Source organism: Brachypodium distachyon, chromosome 3 (genome assembly GCF_000005505.3).
Source record: "Brachypodium distachyon strain Bd21 chromosome 3, Brachypodium_distachyon_v3.0, whole genome shotgun sequence".
Classification (NCBI taxonomy): domain Eukaryota; kingdom Viridiplantae; phylum Streptophyta; class Magnoliopsida; order Poales; family Poaceae; genus Brachypodium; species Brachypodium distachyon.
In genome coordinates, this window is record NC_016133.3 from 39,355,079 (window position 1) to 39,377,125 (window position 22,047).

The following is a 22,047-nucleotide window of genomic DNA, read 5'->3' on the forward strand; positions in this document are numbered from 1 at the left end:
GACTAAATTTCGTTCGGACTATGCCCAGCCACAGACTGAATGCCTAATACGTATTTTACTTGCGTCCATGTTTCCTTTTTCGTAAATAAGAAATGAAATTGTTATCCAATATGTTAGTATTTCCTTTGTTGCGTGTACAGAAGTTAACACTACACGCCTAGATCCCCTTTGGTCATGTAGAACAGTTTCCCAGCAAAATCTTTGACGTCCTCGTCCCTCATGAACAGTGAGGCCATCTTTCCGAACTGCTTGAGGTCGAACACGCTCCTGCCAAGCATCAACGCAATCTTAGTCATTTAGCGACATTTTTTATGGGTCGGAGGGAGTATTAAATTCCGGCGAGTTTCTGTGACAGGTGGGCCTAGGCATTCAGTTAAAATGAACCGTTCGGTTCGGTTTCTCGGTTTAGAGAGAAGTTCGGTTTTCAAAATATTACACCGATGGGTTTTTTGAAAAATTATTACTCCCTCTGATACTAAATTCTTGACTCAAATTTGCCCAAATATGGATATTTCTATTTTTAAAAAGTGTCTAGATACCTGTAATATTTCGACAACAATTTAGGATCGTAGGGAGTAACTGAGAATTTGGGTCCAAGTTCGGTACAGTCTTCGGTTTTGATCGAATAAACCGAACAGAAGTAGATGATAGATCAAGCAAGATAATGAGAGCAGATTGTACCAAAGAAATCGAATGAATGCAAAGAGCAACATCAATGCGCCAATCGTACTTGCAGGCCGTCCAGAACACGGCCGCTGACTGAATTATTGAGCACCGGCGACCATGTCGAGTTGGGTGGAATTGCAAGGGATCGATGCACAGAACACATTGATGGCGATTTCCTGCCTATGCGTGTGAGGGAACTACGACGGCTTCTTGACTGTGAACAATGGTGCGAGGGAACGATAGGATGGGGGCTACGGGCTACTTGTGTGTGCGAGGCCGCGAGGGTATCGATCGGTAGATGGGATCGATGATGGCTGCCTTGGTTCTCTACGTTAGTTTGTTCCAATTGTTTGTTTTCCCGTATCCTCAACAAATCCTGACTTTCCACGTACATACGGATCAGAACTCAGATTGTTTTTTTTTTTTCATATCTTAGATCTAATTAATCTAGACCCTACGATAACTTTTGTCAAATCTAGGCCATAGAATTTCTGCTATTTTAATTAGATATTAGATTTATTTCTTCCTGCTTAGCTAAGTTTGGCGTGCTAATTTGTTTGATTGCTGTTGTTCTGTTTGCAGCCGTCTAGTGTTCTTGCCTTTTTCTTGTTTTAGTGACTCTTATTGCGATATTTATTCCATCTATGCAATTTCAGGTGATACTGTACAATATAGCAGCTAGTACCACGGAGTTGGTACTCCCTCTAATCCATATCGGTTGTCAAAATATTACAAGTATTTAGACGCTTTTTAGGCATAGTTACATCCATATTTGGACAAATTTGAGACAATTAATATGAATCGGAGGAAGCAGTAGAATTAACAGTAGTGACTACACTGTGAATTTATAACACTCCCGTCGACCCATATTATTTGTCTCAAATTTGCCTAAATATGGATTATGTATTTTTTTTAAATGTCTAGATACATGTAATATTTCGACAAGTAATTCTGGCCGGAGGGAGTACTGCAACTTTTGTGATATTACTTCATTGATGACTTGAAGATGACACAACAAATTAGTACTGGAGGATATATTTCCCCAATTTTTTCGTTTCAGGAAAAGCTATACGACAAATAATTTTCTATCATTACCTCACAAATCTAAAACAGTGATTTTGTTTCCTCAAGAATTTTAATTTGACAATCCCAGGGAATATTTTTGAAGTTAGATCTAGACTTCCTGTCTCCTGGAACTCAGAAGCCAAAACTGTGAGGATTCCATGATTCTTGTGTTGGGCCAATCGCCACCCGACAAGTAATTCCGGCCAGAGCATACTATCTTTTTTTTGTTGAGAATTGGCGAAAAATAGAACCTGCTGTAAATAGGATGACCTCTTCCTATGGCAAACAAAATGAAGGGAATATAAAACGAGACGACGGAGAGGAAAAACAAATCAGTGTACTGCAGGATGAGAGAAACTAATCGTCCATGCCCTGTGTAAAAAACAGAGCAAGCCCCATCAAGTTGAGTTAAGACCGCCATTACCTCCTCGTCCTCACTCATCTCGCGATCATGGGCACTGATAGTGAAAGCCATATATGTTGACACAAAAAGCTTTGCACATGTACTGCTGCAGTACCACTAACTCGAAAGCAAGAGAACTAATCTCTTGTCTCTGTCTTATGTGTGTTTGCAACTGTAATAGTTCAAGCAAGATAATACTGCTGCAGTACCACTAACTCAAACTTGCTTGACCGACTATATGGAAAGAAAATAGAGGCAGTATGGAAATTTTCACTTAATTTTCCTTAACCGACTATTGAAGAGCAGTACTATAAGAGAATAATTCATTCTATGTTGAGGATCAGAGATCACTGCAGGCAAGAATTAGGAAAATATTTGGGAAGGGCAGCTTCATGTCGACTCTTGGAAGTGGGAAGGTATTCTCAGATTATGACATAAGCATGATGTTCCATTTTCATATTTTTAACATATATAAGCACGCTGTTCCTCTAAAATCTCAGAGGTTTAAAAAAGAACTAAAAAAAAGCTCATCTCAGAACAGCACATCATTGCAAAAAACTGCAACAGAACTACAGTACAGAAGGAAAAAACGCTCGACAGAAGAGTAGAGTCCACCTGACCGGCTCTAAATTGGAGGAATCGAGCGAAGACTACACATATCTACAGTTGGAGTACATAGTACATGAACCGCCCAACCAGGACACGCCGCGTAAATGCGAGCGCGGCAGCGCCGGCCGGTGCCACCACTGCACCACCCACTGATTAGTTAGATTACTGCCCGCTGAAGCAAACCCGGCGATGCGATCGACTAGGCAGGCCACAGGCATTGATTGTTGACACGGTAATGGGGAAGGCGTGTGTTGTACTACTGCCACCGCTGCACGCAAGGCACAGTAGTAGTGGAGTTAGGACCTGTTTGTTTGGGCTTCTGCTTCAGCTTGTGGTGCTTCTAGCAATCTCAAAAGTGCTAAAAGCACCAAAAGCTGAAGCAGAACTCCAAACAAACAGAGCCTCAAGCAGCAAGCTACTAGCAGAGGTGTCAAACCAAGTTAAGGCGGTCAATTACTTCCTCCGAGGCGACCATGGCCGGCCGCTGATAGGTGCTACTGGCTCTTGGGAGTACTCTCTGCTCTGTGCAATTAAGGCTCTGGTTGATCTGCCATTGCTACCAAGGATAACATGGGTGATGACATCTGTAGATTCTGCTTCGAAGAAGAATCCATTCTTTTGAGTGTGGGGGCAGCTAAGTTGAAAATGAAACAGGGAACAATCTCCCAGTAACAGAGGAGAAATCATCTGTTGTTTGAGTGTGGGGGCAGCTTAAGTTCATTTAGGGATGGGTGGCCCTATTAGATTTAATCAGTATTACCGGGCACAGGTGGATCTCTTCCTTTTTGCTGGGCAGATGTAATTTAAATATAGTGAGTTTGGCTAATCTATGTTGCGCTACTTGGAAACTCAGAAACAAGCATGCTTTGGAAATTGGAAAGAAGCCCATAATATCAACTGCTGAGCTGATTTGTTATGCTTGCTGCGTCCTAAAATGCTGGGCAGGTTTATAGACTGGAGAAGAAAAAGATACTATGCAGCAGGCTCGTGCAGCTAAACTCTAGGATGTAGGACAAGGATGATCAAAGGTGACAATAGTGCAGCGCCGAATGGAGGACCATTACGCGGCAGGTGATTCTGAAGATGGAGACCTCTTTCCTGGATCCGGTTGAAACAATGTTGGTGGCTGCCAGGTTGCTCCTCTGTTGGAAAAATGGTAGCTGGGATCTGTCTGTTTTCTAGTTGTTCAGCATCCTTTAGTCATTTGTAACGGCAAGTTCCTCTGTGTGTTATTAGTCCTCGGCATAACATATATGTGCAGAACTGCTTCACCGATCTTTTTGTTTTGTTTTTGAACCTGGATCTATTTTGTTCCATCCTCTTAAATAGTGGAACCCAAAACAATTTTGTGTCGTATGGGGAAAAAAGGCCGCTGATAGGTACCTTCTCACGTGTCCCCGGCTGGAATGCATGTGTGATAAACAGAAGGATGATTTCGGCATCCTTTGTTTCTTCCCTCTTTCTCTGACCTGAATCTGAATCACAAACGAGGTGGGTAAGGAAGGGCCTGTCAAGAACAGGGAAACGAAAAGCTCATGTTGGAATGAAACAGGGCAGCCTCTGACCACATAGAGCAGGTACTAGGAACCAGAAGAACAGCAAAACAGTGGTGAAATGCGAGCAACCAGTACCCTTGAATTTTGTCTGAACCAGAGAACAGTAATAGCCTGAAAACTGCATCAGATCAGATAGTGAACAGTCGAAAACTGTGCATTTACAATGGAGCTGGAAGGACCAGGTGAAAGTGAAACACCATACCTAAATAACCAAAAAGTCTTCTCTGACAAATAAAAGGCATCTGGGACAATCATTCTGGTTCTGCATCCAATGGCTATCTGGAAAGCTCCCAGGAAGTTGATCACACCAGATGAATTCAATTGCGGCAAGATATGGTTGGGATCTGGACAAAAGTGTCTGCTGGTTAGTGCCAATTATTGTTATGTATATATCCAATCCTTTCAGCTTATGAAGTGGAGTGGTAGGATGAGCAGTGTGCGATTGGAGAAGATGCAAGCATGTTCAAACTACAAACAACCTCGAAAAGACAATATATGTATGAGACAAGTGCAATGAAGATCAGCCTCCTGCTGGTAAATAAAACATGAATGAAATACTACACTTTCAGACACTTTCAGGCATAACTTGTGCTCTGGTAAATAGAAAAATCAATCAATGGGTTGGGAAGTTAGGTGTTCTACTTTCATATATGACTTGATTTCTTTCGTGGTCAGATTAGCCCTAGCAGGCCATGTGACTATTAAGGTCTAAACAGAGTAAGTAACAGTCATGTCTAATCACTACTTAATTGTGCACATGGAACCTACTGCAGAGTACAACAGTATGTAACTCAATGAAGGACAGATAATTTCAACACTAAGGAACAAAGGAGTAGCTGTAACTGACATGATGCAGTGCTCATGTTCAGTAGATGCACAAAATATCATGTCATGAATCTTCTACTGCTGGTTGACTCCAGATGATAATTGGTTATAAATAGAACACGAGCGGATCCCTGATGCACTTTTTTACTAATCATCAAAGTGATAAATGGTAATCTTAACCTGCATCTGTGTTGGCTGTGTCAGTCCTATTAGATATTTCTTTAAGAGCTTTGCTTCTTCGGATTCCATATATCACTATTAATTTGGACCAAGAACCATGATCAAACAGGTTGGCAACAGCATTTAGTGGCAATATTGAGATTTTGAGCATAGAACTCATCTTGTAGGTTCATAATTGTAGACGTGCCCACTGAAATAATTCTTTTTTGCTCCACCACTTATCTCTGTAGTCTATACAATTTACACATTGATCTATCTCACCAAAAATCTGAACAGGAGCATGAGCCGCCTTTGAAATGGTGGAACCTATAGGGATCTCTCAGCACAATTTCCCGGTCAAATACCATGCTGACCAGCTTAAATACCAAATGGCAGTCTGCACAGACCCTGAGATTCTTGAATATCCTTACTGTACATCCTTCAGGAACAGTGATAAGGCCATATGCCAATGCAAGCTTCTCGCTGTGGTTCCAAAGATTCTGCTCTTTTTGCTCCTCATCCGTGTCATGCAGTGCAGATGAGGTATCAGCAACATAACCTACCTCCCTGAGCTTCAGCAAGATTTCATCTAGTTTCATGTAGATCTTATCTGCATGCTTATGACTATGATCACCAATACCAAAGGTGCTTACTTCTTTCTTCTGCTTAAGCCAGCTGCAAGCAGGTATTTTATTTAAATTGATGGTCTTCATGTGACTTCTTACTCTGTCAACATCCGACCATCTTGCACTTGTAGCATATAAGTTCGACAGAAGAACATAAGCTGAGTCATCAAAAGGATCCAATTCAAGGAGTCTCTTCGCGGCTTTCCTCCCAATATCCAGATTTTTGTGAGTTCTACTGGAGGACAACAAACTCCGCCATATTAGATCATTTGGTAAGACTGGCATGTCTTCAATGAATTTCTCTGCCTCGGCAAATCGCCCTAAACGCCCAAGGATATCAACAATGCAAACGCAGTGCTTTATTCCAGGGGAGACACCAAATACAGAAGACATAGAATTATAGTAATCAATACCCTTGTCTACTAGACCAGCATGACTACAAGCTGAGAGGAGAGTGACAAATGTTACATAATCTGGTGTTCGCCCCACCGAAATCATATGCTTAAATGTCTCCTCAGCTTCCTTGAAATATCCATATCTTGCATAGCCTGATATCAATGTATTCCAGCACTGCTGAGGTCGAATGGCAGGATCAGGAAGCATTTTCAACATTTCATCCATCTTCCCACATTTCCCGTACATATCCATTGCAGCATTAACCACATGACTGTCATTGCCCAGCCCACACTTCAGACCAAGACCGTGTAGCTGCATGCCTTCTTCTAGTGATGCCAAGCTTGCACTGGAAGACATACATTCAGCTAGACAAATGTGATCAAGACCGTTTCCATCATGCCGCATATCCATGAAGAGCTTTAGGGATTCCTCTCCATGGCCATGTTGAACATTCGCTGCTATCATAGCATTCCAGGAAACAACACTTCTGTTGATGATTCTTTGGAATACATTATTGCTTGATTCCAAATCACCACACTTTGCATACATCGTTATTAGAGAGTTACTAACATAGTCATCTGATAAGAATCCAGCATGTATTGTGTATGCGTGCAGGGGCAATCCATAATTACGCAAATCATTTGAAGATGTGAATGAACCTAGGATATTTACTATTGTTATGTAATTCAGCTTTACTTCACCACGTCTCATCCAAAAAAATACTTGCATTGCCTTGGTACCATCCTCAAGCACAGCATAGCTACCAATAAGTATGTTGCAACTAACAACATCATGATTTGGCATCAACTGAAATATTCTCTCAGCATCTTCGATGGAATTGCATTTCCCATACATCGTGATGAGAGAATTACCAACCAGTAAATTGTGGTGAAGACTTAACTGCAATGTCATGGCATGAACCATTCTACCATCCATCAACGCTCCTGGACTTGAACATGCTCCTAGAGCACTGGAAAATGTCATGCGATCTGGACCTTCATTAGTATGAAGTAACTGACCTAGCGTCTTCAACGCATCCATGTTATTACCATTCTGCACATAGGACGAAATCATAGTATTCCACGATATGAGATCCCTTCTGCTCATGTTCCAGAACAGAAATTCGGCATCAGCCAACTTTCCAGCAGAAGAATACATATTAACCAGGGCATTAACGACGGGAATATAAGAATGTAGACCAGTCCTGAGACAAAGGGAATGAACTCCGCTTCCATAGCTGACATAATCTGAAGAGGCACAAACAGATATCAGGCTGCACAAAGTAGTTGCATCATGCCTTAACAATCCTCCACGGCGCATATCTGAAAATACCCGAAAGCTTTTGCTGCAAAGTCCTTCGTGTGAGTACATCGATACAAGAGCATTCCAGGATACTGTGTCACGTTCCTCCATTCGATAAAAGAGCTTCTCAGCATCATGCACCCTTCCCAAGTTCCCAAGCATGCTAATCAGTGAATTTGCTACAGAGACTTGCCTTTGTAGGCCAGAAACTATGACATGGGAAAACACCTGGAGCCCGGCCACCTCATCCTCGAGAGACCCACACAAGCTGACCACCGTCGCAAACGCATTTGCATTGCACGCGATGCGTTCCCGCCTCATCCGGCGATAATATCCCAATGCCTCTTCCAGGTGCCCATTCGACGACAAAGCCACCATCAGCGCCGTCCATGACACGACATTTCGCTCGGGCATCTCCCAGAACAACCTCTGCGCGTCCAGCACGTGCTTCTGTGAGCCGTAAAGGTGCAGGAGCGCTGTCCCGATGTACACATTAACCATGAGTCCAGCCTTTTGTGTGAGTGCGTGGATAGCGGCCCCGCATGCGCGTCCCTCTTCCCAGCGCTCGCAGGCAGTGACGAGGCTGGCGAGCGCAAACCCGCTGAGTGGGACCCCGCGCTCGCGCATGCCCCGCAGCATGCTAAACGCCGTGGAGTCGCGGCCGCACCGGACGCAGCCGGAGATGGCGGTGTACCAGGAAGACGGGGTCCGGTGGTCGTCCGGCATTGCGTCGAACAGGTGGAGCGCGGCGTCCGCGGAGGACCGACCCCGGCGGAAGTAGAAGGCGAGGAGGGTGTTGCCATGGAAGGAGCTGAGCGGCAGCGCGCGGCGGAGGACGAGCCCGTGGATGGCGCGCGCGAGGAGCGGGGTGTCGGCGAGGTGGGAGAAGCCGGCGCGCGGGAACTGGGCGACGGCAGGGTGCGGGTGACCGGCCAGGAGGAGGCCGAGGGCTTGAGACGGATGGGATGGAGGTGGGCATGACGGCGCGGCGGTGGAGATGACGCGAGAGAGGCGCGGCGGCGGTCGGTAGGCCGTGCAGTGGCGGTAGCACTTGGTGGCCAGCTTGGCTGGCGGCTCGGGAGATGAGCGCCCTCGCTTTGGAGCGCGATCAGAGAGGAAAAGAAGTGTCGCTTGGAAGCTCGGAGACGAGGCATGCTGGTTGGTGTTATGGTATACTCGTACCAGTTCATCATTCACAAAGTATAACAAATTCAAAACAATTTACCAACATCGTAAAGATAGATGTTTGAGTTAAATATCATGAAACCACAACTACTCAGCACCATATCAATAAACCATCACTTGTGCGGACGGTTCTGCATTTCTGTTCGTTAGCCCAAACACGGCATTTCTACCGTTTGACAGCGAAACTGACCACTCTGGAGGAACAGCATCGGAAAAGGCAGAACAGACACAGTGCTAACCAGAATATACAGTTTTAATGTGTATCTCTGTTTTAATGCTGCATGAGTTGTAGATGGAGAATATGAATAGGCTAAAATTATCCTGATCAAACCAAACGCAGGTTAACAATCTTTTGCTGAACACTGCTTTGACAGCAGCTCTATCAACGTCACCTGTTTCACCTGCTGCCCCTAAAAAGATTGACACATGCTCTGCAACAGGCCCGGCAAGGATGACAAAGATTCCTACCGAACGCAGTATAGGGATTTCGCTAAAGCAACTTCGACAAGAGACAAAACATTGTAAAGAGAATGATAACTGGCAGAGAGCTCTCCATACATTATATATTCATACTTCATGAATACAGAGCGTTCTCACTTCTCACTGCATAATGGGTTGAATCTGCCTCTGATTTTGTTGGTCAGCAAGTGAAAGCGTTCTGTGAGTAATTATCTTGTTATGCTGATATTTCCTTTTCTGAGGATTTGCAAAGTACAGTATTGGGATTACACACATGATAAGATACAATGCCAAACAAATTTGGCAGCTAACCAAAGAATCTAAGTCTGGATTACGCCCATAATAACATACAATGCCACAACAAATTGGGCAGCTAACCAAGACCTCTGAGAAGTTGGGATTACACACATAATAAGATACAATGCCCACAACAAATTGGGCAGCTAACCAACACCTCGAGAAGTAACATACTAATATGCTTTTCCTATATTTTCTGAAATATCAAGTGTATACTAAAAGAACAAAATCACTACTTTTTACCATCCGTAGGTACCTTTACACCCATAAGTCCAAGCAGATTGGAAGCTGGGCCGGGAAGGCCTTGTTGAGACGAGTAGGAGTTAAGAAAACTCTCCACAAGGTTCAAATCTACATCAACTGGAGCCATATCCCCATCACTATCATCAGCATTTGAGGGACCCTGCAAGGCAAAGCAAACTTATCACACCGATGCTCAGGATTACTGGATTAATCCAGTCGGACAACACTTGTAGCTAGAGCCACAAGCCCAAAACAGCGTCAAGTATGTAATGAATTCGACATTGCAAAAAAAGGGAAAAAGTAGAAACATGTCATTCCAAAATAACACAAACCAATCTGCTAATGGAAACGGAAAAGAACAGACCATGCATGGGATACCCACATTGAGTTGATGCTTTATCCTTGGGAAGTCAAAATAACAAAAGAAAAATCCGCTTATAGAGATGCAACAAAGGACATGGAATACCGACATTTATTTAATGATGATATGTCCTCGAGTGGTTTGTTATTTGCTAGTAGCTGAAAAAGGACGATGCAGGGAGCAAAATGGTAAACTTCGCAGGTTTGGGTAGAGCATATCCAACTAGTCAACTCATGTGCTTATGTGTTTACAGCATGGCATGACATAATAACATCTTACATGGTATAACTACTCACAGGGAAATCAGAACAAAAGAATATAATTACTCCATGATTTTAAATCGAGGGTATGTGCATCCTGTAATCTGATTCTGATTCCACACTTGTACCCACACATGCTGAAAACACAATTGAAAGGATATGAAGTATGTTTGGAAGTTTTTTCCTTAAAATACTTCGACAACGAATTCAGCCTGCAGATAGTACAATAAACTGTGATGTACATAATGCACTCCCTCCGTCCCATATAAAGTGACGAAACATTACATGTATCTAGACGCTTTTTGTGAATAGATACATTCATATTTGGGCAAACTTGAGTCACTTATTATGGGACGGAGGGAGTACCAATTTAAGCAGTTCGAGCAAGAAGTCCACATGGCAGTATCCTATTCTGAAGACAAGATCACAAGATGAAAGCTTGCAACATCCCAAAAAAAGGTTACCTCTTTGTTCGTGCTAGGGCGTTGTGCTCGAGAAAACGTTTCCTCAATAGTGGTTTTACTTAGTTCTTTATTCAAAGCATCTGAATATGATTCCATGAAAGAATCATCCATATCCTTGTCACCAGCCTCTTCAGCAGAATCATTCTCATAATCAGAATCATCTGTGCCATAGAGCATTCTGAATTAGTAATGTCCAGTTCACCCCAAACCAGAGCCCAACCATAAAACTGAAGGCTAAAACTAGTAAGCTGTGAAGAAAAATCATACCGAAGTCCATGTCAGATGAGAAGGACTTTGTATCGAATTCACCATCATTACCATCTTCCTCTTGTGAATCTCTTCCTAACACTGACTCCATGGCCTTGAAGAACTGGTCGACATCCAGGTCCACTGATTCCATGTCTTTCCTACATGAACAAAATGAATTGATGAATAACAAAGGACAAATACAGTTGAACATGAGCATCATAAATGGCTACAAAGCCTAATTCTACGCAGATTTTTACACAACACAAGCATGGGCGGAGCCAGCAGAAAACTTGAGAGGGGGCACTTAAACATTCTTAAGAGGGTATAACTTAAATTAGAGGGGGCATCAATGGTGAAAATCTAAAATTTGTAATGGTATATCAAAATTGAGTGGGGGCATTGGCCCCCACTGGCTACATGCTGGATCTGCCCATGAACACAAGTCATGTATGCTTTTTGCCAGAGAAATAATCTCTGATCACATATTTCTTTAATGTCACGCTTAATCAATTGACATTCCTTGAAGAACTTCCTATACCAACAATAACAAAGGAATAACTGTTGGTCTGTTGCAACAAGAACGATGGAGCCACTGCATTTCTAGTGAAAGAAGCGTAAACCTTAAGACTACTTTAAGCATTTTAAACCATAATGGATCATAGTTCTGAGTTCTGACAGGGCAGAAACCAATGCTATTTCTTCAAATGGCAGTGCGCTTGCGAATGGTAAAAAAAGACATGTATCTAATGGAAATAAAAAAATACTATAAATTTGGGCTCAAACTTAGGTACAAAAACAAAATTATGTATCAAGCATACAATACATATAAACGCAATTACTTGAGCAAGCCAGCAATATGCTCTGCTTATATTTAAACAAGCAAAGGTAAATCATCTAAAAACAAGACAGACTGGCAACTATGGGCCAGTTCAACTACGGGATCATTACTAATTGACGAAAATTTTTGCTGTTACATATTAAAAAAATGATTTCAACTAGTAACTGTTATGTTGATCAACTAGTAACTGTTACGTTGAAAATAGAAATAAGTGCTTTTGAAGACAGAAGGAACACTGAATGAGCCTAACAATGTAATAGATACTACAACTGCGTCTAGAGGAAAACCTGTTTGAAGGAACTTCAGCTCCCTCAAAGCTTGACATTTTTTTAACAAATTCTTGCATGGAGTCTGTGATATCTCCAAGATTAAACTCGCTTGGCTGGGAGCTAGAACTGCCAGAGACATTTTGCTTTTGACTTTTTCTATTCTTCTTTACAGCCTCATACTCTTCCATTTCCTTCTGCCTCTCCTGAAGTTCCGCATTCAACTCATCCTCCCCGTTACACAACCAAGAATCATCATCACTTGGGGGAAGGCTAATGCCTTGAAAATCCTCAGCTGAGTACGGCATTGCAAGGATTTCATCAATTCGATGGACAGGTGCACTCAGTATCTCCCTGTGAAATAACACAGTGGTATCAGAACACTGCCAGGATTCACATTAAACATGCCTCAACAATTAGGATACAGACATTTAGAGCTCGGGCTCCAGTGAGGCCGAAAATTTCTAAAAGTCAGAAACAATGTTTTGAAGTTTCGAACAATTCTGAAAAGAAATATGCACATATATATATATAGAATTCCTATACATATAAGTAAGTTTTCATGAACAAATTTATTAACATGTGTGCTACACACAATTTTTTTTGTGGATTTTTAATAGCAAAAGGCACACCTTCTATGAATGTACACATTTAGTTTTTTCGTGTAGCCCACAGATCAACATATTTCTAATGAAAATTTGGATGTACATAGCATACATCCATATATACTTGTTGATTTTTTTATAATTTTTGAAAACTTGAAAATGTGAAAAAAAAAAAATTGTTGGCAATTTCAGGCTCATAGGAGCACGAGCTCATTTTTAGGTTTTTGCAACAATTACCACTACTTTCTTTCTTTTTATTACAGAAAATTGTTGTTTTGTTACCATTGTAATTTCCAAATGAAATACTACCTCCGTCCCAAAATAAGTGACGTGGATTTGTATAGATTCTTATACAAATCCACGTCACTTATTGTGGGATGGAGGGAGTAGATGGATAGTCATCAACCTAAAAGGTTGTACAAGGGTTGAAACTAAATGAAAGCTCATACTGGCACACCCAGACATAGCTAAATCCACATATAGGAGCTACAAAAATTACCTTGTTCGCAAGAACAAACTCGTGCTCTTGTAATACTGCATTGCATCCTCCATGACCCTTTTATATTCCTTCGACCCAGGAACCAACCCCTCAAAGCACCCAGTCGCCTCCAAGCTCTTCCTGTAAACCTCCCATGTGCTCCCCTTCCCTTCCTCTCCCTCGCGCCGCCTCTCCTGGTACATCATCTCAAACCCACACGCGATCTTCATCCCCAGCTCTGCCTCCCTCCACCTGTCCGGACCCTCCTCCCTCCTTGGCATGGGGTAACCCCTCGGTGCCTGGAAACTCTGCTGCATGAGCTGGGCATACATTGCTCGTGTCATACGCACAGACGTCCTCACCATCTCAACTCCCTCCCCGCCTGGACCCTTCAGGAACTTGTCCATCCTCGCGGCGTGCTTCATGGTGTCTATGTCCCGGTCATAGAACCCCTCAACTGCGCGGGCGATCAGACAGGGCTCCTCCTTGAGAACCTTCGCCACGGGCGCCGGCACGATGACGCGAGCCGTGTGGAGGTTTTCCGACGCCTTCTCCGGCATCCCAGCGATGCGGCGCTGTATGGCGGCCTGGACAGCGTCGGAGGCGCGGGTGTCGACGACTCCGTCGTAGACGGCGGCCAGCGCGGCCTCGAGGGAGGGCGTTTCGGGGAAGAGCGAGGGCGGCAGGATGTGCAGCTCCCCGCGGAAGATGAAGACGCGGTTGGGGGCGGTGTCCGGGTCGAGCCAGCGCGGGAGCGCGAAGGCGGCCTCGATGAGGAGGAAGTCCCCGTCGGAGTCCCACGCGCGCGCGACGAGGTCCGGGAAGGCGCGGGTGAGCGCGAAGAGGAGGGAGACGGCGAGCCACTCGTCGGGGAGGGAGTCGCCGAAGCGGAGCGCGCCGTGGAGGTGAGGCAAGGGCGGCGAGGCGCAGAGCGCGCAGGGGGAGGAGGGGTCGGCGGGGAGGGAGAGCGAGAAGGGGTCGCGATGGAAGAGGTGGGAGGAGAGGAAGGGGGCGAGGTGGGAGAGGAGAGAGAGGTGAAGGGACTGGAGGGAGGCGAGGAGGGCGGGAGTGGGCAGGCCGGTGGGGAGCGGGAGCGGGTAGACGGCGTAGAAGAGGGTGTCGTCCGGCGGGCGGCGGGTCGGGAACGGGAAGGGGTTGGAGGAGGAGGCGGCGGCGGCGGCAGCAGCCATGGCGGCCTGGCGGGGGCTGGACTACTGGAGCGGCGCGGCGTTTTTGGGGGCGCTGGCTTCGGAAGTTTTCTCTCCGGAGTCCGGAAGACACTCGGGGCGGTGGAAGGCTGGAAGTTGCGGCGGTGCGAGAAGGCGCTGGAATTGGGGGGAGGATTTGTTGGATCATACAGGCCCATAGGGATGCAAATGGGCTCGCGCCGATCGCCGCCGGAGACACGAGTTCGATGCTGAGAAAGGGGCAGACACTTTGGATTGGAGCAAAACAAACTTGGATTGGGGAATACTTTCGTCTTTCGCATTCTTTCCTTTAGTTTATAAATTCTGTATACTTGGCGAGCACTTAATTTGGATAGGAGAGAATAATATGTACGGAGTATACACTAGAGAATGTCCGAACTCAAGTTTTATGGGCCCTGTTTTCGATTCTGCCTTGGAGCCTTTCTTCCAGCTGGATCCGAGGGCAATGGGTAAAAGAGTGATAATTTGAAGTTGCCAAAAGATCACGATTGTTGTTGACGATCACACGATTTCAACTCACAAACACCGCAGTTAAATCTCGCTAAATTCCTACCGAACAGCCCTGCATGACGTGTAAATGTGGGCACGTGGGTGAAGGCTGTTTTCAACTGCTGGTACTATATCTGTCCCATAATATGAAGCACGCACGCATCACTAGATCATCAATTTGATTAATTAAATATGTATGTTTCTTAATAAAAAATATACCATTAGATTCATTATTGAATCTAATCATATAATCTTTTCATTATTTAATTTATATTTAGTTAGCTAAATTGACGATTTAAGAATGCGTGCGTGCCTCATATTATGGGACGGAAGGGGTATTTTTTTTCTTTCAAAAAGGGCAAATATCCCCTGCCTCGGCATCAACTGCTATTTTTTAGTGGCAGCTTATAAATTAAGCACAGAAAAGATCGTCCGCAAATTGGCCCCAACATAGAGCCTAGAGAGTCTGTTTGGAACCAAAGAGTCTTGGAGAAATTTCAAATAAACAGTTAACTTTCTGCAGGAAATGGGAAATATTCCACGCCCGAGAGCCTGTGTTGGCACCCTTGGCTGAGCACGGTTAAACAGGTTGCACTAAATTGTGTTTAGCTTCACTGTACAATAAAACGGGAGGGGGCAGATTATAATTACATTTCAGATGCGATAGCCTTGTTGTTGTTGATGTGGAGGAATGTGGATCAGAAACATTTGGGCTGGAACCTGCCCTGCATCTGCAGCACACGAACCTAAAGAATCAACGAAGTAGAATGAAAACTGTATAACCTACAAGGTCAAATCGGCTACGCAAAATTGAACTGTCACTTGTAAACAAACTCGACAAGTATTGGCGCAGTGCATGCTGTAACATGGAAGATTAGACGATGAAATTATCCATCATGTGGTTGATGACGTCTACTCCGTCCGAGTTAAGCCAATAGCTCTTCACCTGACGTTGATAGAGTAAAGAGAACTATGATCAGATACAAGTATTGTTGCACCGACCCATTCTAGTACGCAACAGTGAATTGGTTATCCAGAATTTCAAGGGGAAACTGTTGAAAGGGTATGCCGCTATGCCAGTGTCATAATTCACTTCATATTATGTATTGATTGAATTAATATGTAAGATATTCTTTCATGTCAAATACACAACAAAATGTTTATGCGCCTTCCCTTCAAGTTGACTTGTGCACCTGGTGCACAGAATAGGTTATCCCATGCAAGTTTTTTTTGCTAGTGATATCAGGATGCATTTGACTCGACTACATCCAAGTCACCGAAATACTTTTTCGGATTTTGAGACCAAAGTTCAGATGACACTAGATGAAAGCACAAAATTGAAACTGAGTACTATGTTCAGATGCTGATAATGAAAACAAAACTTCGCACGATATACACTCAGCAGGTTGGAAAGGTGAAAACACACACCTGGATGGTGTTATGTGCAACCAATCTTTGACTACTTTTCTGGAAGCTCACATCAACGCGTTCCCATGGTACTTGTGTTAGGCCTCTTATCATCTCCTCTGCACATGCAAGGGAATGTCTCCACTTGTCAACAATTGATAAACAATAAACTTAGCAAGTTTGGGATAGCTAACAGCTGCTATGAAGATAACTTCAACATTATTTTAAATCGGGCATGCAAGAAATTGATAAAACACATCAATATCGATACATGCCGCCAAACTTACTAGCTGGACAAATCCCAAAAAACCCGATGAATGGCCCTTCTTAGTTCCTACATCGCAAATCAAAAGCAGACATAGACATCAGCATACCTTCTGGGTCATACAAATTAGCACTGACTTCAGTTTCATTATTGTCCGTAATTCCTCTATCAACATGGACAATATGTGGATACTTCTCATCACGAACAAGAAGTCGATGCTGCATAAGGATTGAACAAAGGTAAATATTTTCAATAGAAATTGCAAGCGAAAATCAGTAGGTTTATTTACACAAAGAAACATAAACATGAAATCACTCCTGATACATACTTTTGGCAACTCGTGTTGACGCCGGATTGATGATGTTCTCCACCCCACCATATCTTTTCAGCTGGTTAAGTAGATATATAATCAGAAGTAAAAGATGCAATTCATAAAAAATAATAAACATCGTGTGACATTTAAGCAGTTATAGGATACGGTCAAAATTGGCATTCGCATATGCGACACGGCGTTTGAAAGAACGCAATCCTGATCTGCACAAGAGAATGTTATACTTAGACATGATGCCCAAATTTTTAAAACTATTTTGGACTGAAGGCCGATATGTTGAAAATATATTTAATTTATATACAATAAGATCCATCAATCATCTGAAAAAGAAACAAGAAGCATACAGAAAATAACCTGAATTTTATATCATCACAGTCATCGACCATTTGAAGCAGGAGTGGACGCCTGCCATCATCACTGTCTGTAAGGAATAAATGTTTTCCAGTTCTTCCAACAATCAAATGTGCAGTTTCCGATGCTCTTCGCTCCAGGAAAGGCAAGCCACAAAGAAAAGGGAGCTGGTGGAAGAATCTGAACATGAGACTAACATTACTGAAGCATTTGAATGTTCTTGTTTTATTTAAATCAAAGCGCTCACATCTTTACAAACACTATTGGGAAATTAAAATCAACTTCAGTTTTACTTGTATGACTAGTTAACAACCTTCAGAAATTACTATCTCCGTACAGATTATTTGGACTAGTGAACCACCAATACATCATTCCACTAAGTGCACTAAATAATGGTTGTAATGAATAAAGTGTAGCAGTGAAATCTCTCTTCTACAGGTAGCTTAAGTGGGTATGTGAACCAGGGAAACAGGCAACTGAACAAAGCAATGGAAGAGATCACTATTACCTGTTTGTTTCCACTTGAACCCAGATGTGGTGATGCGAAGGTTATAAAATTCATAGGTTCTAAGCCGGCAATGAGACCCTCCAAGCGTTGACCTTCATTTCTGCTGCTCTCAGCATATGATTTAAGTCTGCTATTACGTCCATAAAGCCTTCCTATAGCGTATCTGGCAACAAGACCGCCTAGAGAGTGTGCCACAATTGAGATCTTCTTCACACCTTTTCTTTGCTCGACAACTGATAGAACCTATAATTGTTCCATTAGTACGAATATGAAAGACATAGTACTTCCGTAATAAAAAAGAAGATATGATAGGATTAATGTAGACCTAGTTTGTCTTGATTTAATACCAGAGGGTATTTATCAACTCACAGGGTGAAGCTTAACAAGTAAAAAACTTATCATAAACCTACATGTTAACCTAAAAACAGCAACTAGTTTATGATTTATCAAAATAAATACAGTTCACTTCAACAAGACTTGTACTTGTGCACAATAACAAGTAGTCAAGTATACCATCAATAATGTGGTTAATTCACATGAAAAAGGCACAAATAAGATGGATCAATGAAACAAGCAATAAGAACATCTAGAACAATCCACCTCATCTGTTACTAAGAAGTGTAATGTCAGAATTTAGATGATGTCGAGGAGAAAAGTAAGGAGAACAGTGAGGTCATTACTCCAGGGAGAATCAGCTTGACTCTTGTAAAAAGACACTAGTAACAACCAAATGGTTTACCAGAGAGACCCTTGTCACTAAAAAAACTCATCTTGAGGCTCTACCCTCCCACATCAACAATTACTACTACAAAGATGTTGATCTGTGGCAGCAGTTCATCATGTTACTTGGTACCACATATTGAATTTGACATATATATGTTTAAGATGAGGGCGGGTTATGGATGATTTAATTTGGCACACATGTTAGTATGATACTCCCTCCATGCCTTATATTTTGAAATGGAAGGATTAATATTTTAAGCATGCATCATACTTTTTTTTAATCCATTGCAACACACTGTGTTGCGCTAATCTAAGTAACAAGTCTTAGTAGCTACCTTTGGAGAGGTTTCTACTATTGATGATACTTGGAGTATTCTCTCTCCTCTAAGTAATAAACTTGGTAACAATTTATTGGGGAGGCTCTAAACTTTTAAATAGAGGACAATACTTAGTCAGAACAAAAAGTACCTCGTTCGCTAACCTTTCTCCCATCAAGTCAACTCCGTCAAATGTCTGGGTAGCGGAGTTGCATTGACTCCCTGCATGAAAAGGCGCAGTCCAAATCTCTTACAAGAAAGCAGTAGTAGCTGAAACAAATTATGACACAACAAAGAATGAAGGAAAGAAAAATGCTGTGTGAATGTATTCATCAGTTATGGAATCAGTCCGGTTAATGTATCTGCACAATCCTGGAAGAGAAGGGACAAAAAGGATGTATCATATGTTCCTGTAGAGTTTCTCTAAATCTGTACAAATAAAAGAAACATGAATGATCTGCAGAATCATGCTCTGAATGACATTTGTAATAAAACAGAAGTGGGTTGCAAATATTTGACATGAAACAGGGTTAACGAGTTATGACTACATACAATAGGGATAAACAATATCAGCCTAAAAATAGCACTGCCAACTGCAGCTTTTCTCGTACCAATCTTTACTGGCTTTTATGTTGGTTTGGTGGGTACTACCACTCCATCTCATTCAAGGTTGTGCTGCAAAACCCTCAGAACCCGGTGTCTATGTGTTTTCTGTACCCAGAAGTTCTCCCACTTTATCATCCAACTAGACAGTTATCTGCTTAATCTCACAGGCACTTTTAATCTTCTGTATTTTATTCCTAAATCTCAACTACATGTCTTCACCGGCTTGTTGTAATCATTTCTTCAGCCTAAGTCTGGAGCCCAGTATAAATCCACTTATCAAATACCATAGGAATTTTATATATGTAAACTTGATTTTCTATAATGTATCCAAACGTGCATCCACACTGCACACACGCACACAGGTGCACGTGGACAAATGGCATCGTCTTCTCAACACAACAATTGTGAGGATAATAATTCTAGTATTTAGAAACCCAGCACGAAATTCACATATTGGGGTACTCACGGTGCACGATCACTTTATCTGGCATCCGCCTCACGAACTGCTCTGCGGCAAACTTCCAGTCATCAGCACTGTAAAACATTGCGTCAAATTTAGCAACTGCAAACCAGCACCCCACAAGTTGCACAAACTAACTGCAAAGACACGGATCCACCTCCCCACGAGGCCATTGACCATGACGACGAGGTGCTCGGGGAATCTCCCGCCCTGCGCTACCTCCGCATCGGCCTGGGAGCTCCAGACGTCCTCCCCTCCTCCGCGCGCAGGCTCCATCTCCACCTCCGCCCACTTCCCCCTCGTCTCATTCACCGCCATCGTAACCGCCGATGACGATGTCGCTGGCACCGGCGCTGGCCTGAAGCAGCTCATCCAGTGCCCGCTGCCGCTGCTGCTGCTTGCCGCAGACGGGGAGCTGAGCGCTAGGCGGAGCTGCGCCACGGCGTGTGGCCACCGGGACTGGGCCCCGGGGGTTGGAGTGGTGGAGCGGCCCATCGAGACGGTGCCGGCGGCGATCATCCGGCGAGGAAGTGGAACGGGTGGGCGCCGTCTCGGAGACCTAGATGCGGTGGTGGTTGTTGCTTCGGGGGGAGGTGGGGACTGAGAGAACGTGGAGCTGAGGAGGAGGGAGAAGCTTCGGGTGAGCAGGAAAGATGAAAATGATTGTACTGTGCAACGACGGTGACGAAAGGGAAAAACAGTTCATTTTCCAAAAGGGGTGAATTGCAATTTTGCCAGGACGTGCTTGGCTTTTTTTTTTAGGCAAACATATTGCTTTATTAGACCACAACCTGAATAGGTATACGAAGACCACCCGGGGGCTGGCCAAACCACACTCGGCGACCCACATCAAGCTATGAGGAGTTTCTAGCTAAACTATGAGCTTCCACATTGGATTTCCTACTCTCATGACGAAAAGTACATGAAATAAAAGACTTTGATACATGTTGAATCTCCCTAGTCACCTGAACATAGGGACCCAAGTTCCGGCCATTAATCGTCGTAATTACCTCCATGCAGTCGGATCTGACCATAAGACGATGGGCTCCGAGATCAGCAGCAAGCGCCAGCGCCTCCCTGCACGCCATTGCTTCGAGGGTCGCTGGGTCTGAAATTCCCACGGAAGTAACTGCGGAAGCGCCCAAGAACATACCCGTCTCATTCCTGGCAACAACCGCCACCGAACCCCGACCGGCTTGGCTGTAAGTATAGGTAGCCAACGGGCCGGGTGGGCCGGCATGGCGGGCCTACCCCGCCATGCCGACCCGCTATGGCGAAACCCATGCCCAGGCACGGCACACTAGCCTAGCTGGGCCGACCCGGCCCATTAGCCCGACGGGCCTTAGCGTCAACAGCGGCCCAGCTACAATATTTTATTTTATTTTATTTTATTTTATTTTATTTTCCGATCAAATAGACAGACAAAAAGAGTGCCTGATAGCATCTTAGAGCATCTCAAGCCGTCCCCCTAAAGGCCCCTCAAACGCCAAATGGGGGCGCCGGCGTCAAAAAATCCACTCAGCCGCACCTCTCGTTTTGTTTTTTCGTCCAGCGCCCCAGGCTAACCCCAACCCACGGGGGGGCTAGCGAGCGCGCCGACTCGGGCGTAAAAACGTGCGGGCTAGCCCTATTAGCGGCACAACCCAAAAACAAACCCTATTTCGCTCTCTCCGTCGGGTGCGGGCCACCTCCACCCCCGAATCGCTGATGGAACCACCCCCCTCTCACCGGTGACGGTCCGCAACCGATAGGAAGGCCCCGCCACTGCATAGATCTTTTCGTGCCGCCGCCGCTTCCCGTTCCGCCGTCCTTCGAAGACTACCAGTAGCTCCAAGCCCACCCCGCGGCCACCTTGCTCGGGAGGTGTTCGACGATTTGCCAAGGCAATGGATTTAGACGATGAGGAGATGCTCGCCATGCCGTTTGACGAGGAATTCGCCGCTGCCAACAATGTTGCCTTCGGCAGCAAAAAGTAGCATCAAGTCATCCTCTTTGGCGCATCTTGGGCTGATCGCCCAGGATGCACAATGGCCGGGCAGCAGAGGATCGAGGAAGGGCCGCCGCAAGAGT

The 22,047-nt window shown here is 44.1% G+C and overlaps 3 protein-coding genes across 11 annotated transcripts; all 3 read right to left on the bottom strand.

Annotated features, from left to right (window-relative positions):
- Positions 1-40: 40 nt before the first annotated feature.
- On the bottom strand, positions 41-8,756 carry LOC100841964 (pentatricopeptide repeat-containing protein At3g24000, mitochondrial). Of its 6 annotated transcripts, none has more exons than XM_024461855.1 (5): positions 5,305-8,756; positions 4,502-4,643; positions 4,309-4,410; positions 4,127-4,218; positions 41-267 (listed from the first exon to the last, which is right to left on the bottom strand). In XM_024461855.1, exon 1 carries the CDS (start codon positions 8,331-8,333, stop codon positions 5,562-5,564), a length of 2,772 nt encoding a protein of 923 aa, XP_024317623.1. In that variant the 5' UTR covers positions 8,334-8,756; the 3' UTR covers positions 41-267; positions 4,127-4,218; positions 4,309-4,410; positions 4,502-4,643; positions 5,305-5,561. The 6 variants fall into 6 exon arrangements, with proteins under 6 accessions (XP_024317623.1, XP_024317624.1, XP_024317622.1 ...); XM_024461856.1 differs by lacking the exon at positions 41-267 and adding an exon at positions 1,103-2,007; XM_024461854.1 differs by lacking the exon at positions 41-267 and adding an exon at positions 2,562-3,011.
- A 697-nt stretch (positions 8,757-9,453) lies between these two features.
- On the bottom strand, positions 9,454-14,637 carry LOC100845605 (protein ecdysoneless homolog). The gene is made up of 5 exons (XM_003572202.4): positions 13,334-14,637; positions 12,251-12,583; positions 11,144-11,283; positions 10,877-11,037; positions 9,454-9,951 (listed from the first exon to the last, which is right to left on the bottom strand). Exons 1-5 carry the CDS (start codon positions 14,500-14,502, stop codon positions 9,781-9,783), a joined length of 1,974 nt encoding a protein of 657 aa, XP_003572250.1. The 5' UTR covers positions 14,503-14,637; the 3' UTR covers positions 9,454-9,780.
- Positions 14,638-15,500: 863 nt separating this feature from the next.
- Positions 15,501-20,651, bottom strand: LOC100842570. Of its 4 annotated transcripts, none has more exons than XM_003574520.4 (10): positions 20,135-20,645; positions 19,984-20,051; positions 19,063-19,133; positions 17,872-18,114; positions 17,367-17,530; positions 17,160-17,215; positions 17,010-17,062; positions 16,791-16,899; positions 16,438-16,535; positions 15,501-15,955 (listed from the first exon to the last, which is right to left on the bottom strand). In XM_003574520.4, the coding sequence occupies exons 1-10, from the start codon at positions 20,494-20,496 to the stop codon at positions 15,884-15,886; spliced, it is 1,296 nt and encodes a 431-aa protein (XP_003574568.1). In that variant the 5' UTR covers positions 20,497-20,645; the 3' UTR covers positions 15,501-15,883. The 4 variants fall into 4 exon arrangements, 1 of the variants encoding a protein (XP_003574568.1); XR_001407326.2 differs by having other exon boundaries at positions 15,904-15,955; positions 17,010-17,070; positions 20,135-20,649; XR_001407327.2 differs by having other exon boundaries at positions 15,928-15,955; positions 16,704-16,899; positions 17,010-17,070; positions 20,135-20,651.
- Between the last annotated feature and the right edge of the window lie 1,396 nt (positions 20,652-22,047).

What these genes read in the sequence shown, in the direction of transcription:
- LOC100841964 (XM_024461855.1), bottom strand. Translation starts at nt 8,333, where the DNA reads ATGCCGGACGACCACCGGACCCCGTCTTCCTGGTACACCGCCATCTCC.
- LOC100845605 (XM_003572202.4), bottom strand. Translation starts at nt 14,502, where the DNA reads ATGGCTGCTGCCGCCGCCGCCGCCTCCTCCTCCAACCCCTTCCCGTTC. An exon ending in GCTGAAGTTCCTTCAAACAG is followed by an intron (nt 11,284 to 12,250) that starts GTTTTCCTCTAG and finishes TTGTTCATGTAG; the next exon opens with GAAAGACATGGAATCAGTGG. An exon ending in GCCCTAGCACGAACAAAGAG is followed by an intron (nt 9,952 to 10,876) that starts GTAACCTTTTTT and finishes TTTGCCTTGCAG; the next exon opens with GGTCCCTCAAATGCTGATGA.
- LOC100842570 (XM_003574520.4), bottom strand. Translation starts at nt 20,496, where the DNA reads ATGATCGCCGCCGGCACCGTCTCGATGGGCCGCTCCACCACTCCAACC. An exon ending in GTCAATGGCCTCGTGGGGAG is followed by an intron (nt 20,052 to 20,134) that starts GTGGATCCGTGT and finishes AATGTTTTACAG; the next exon opens with TGCTGATGACTGGAAGTTTG. An exon ending in TAATTTGTATGACCCAGAAG is followed by an intron (nt 16,536 to 16,790) that starts GTATGCTGATGT and finishes TTGCATGTGCAG; the next exon opens with AGGAGATGATAAGAGGCCTA.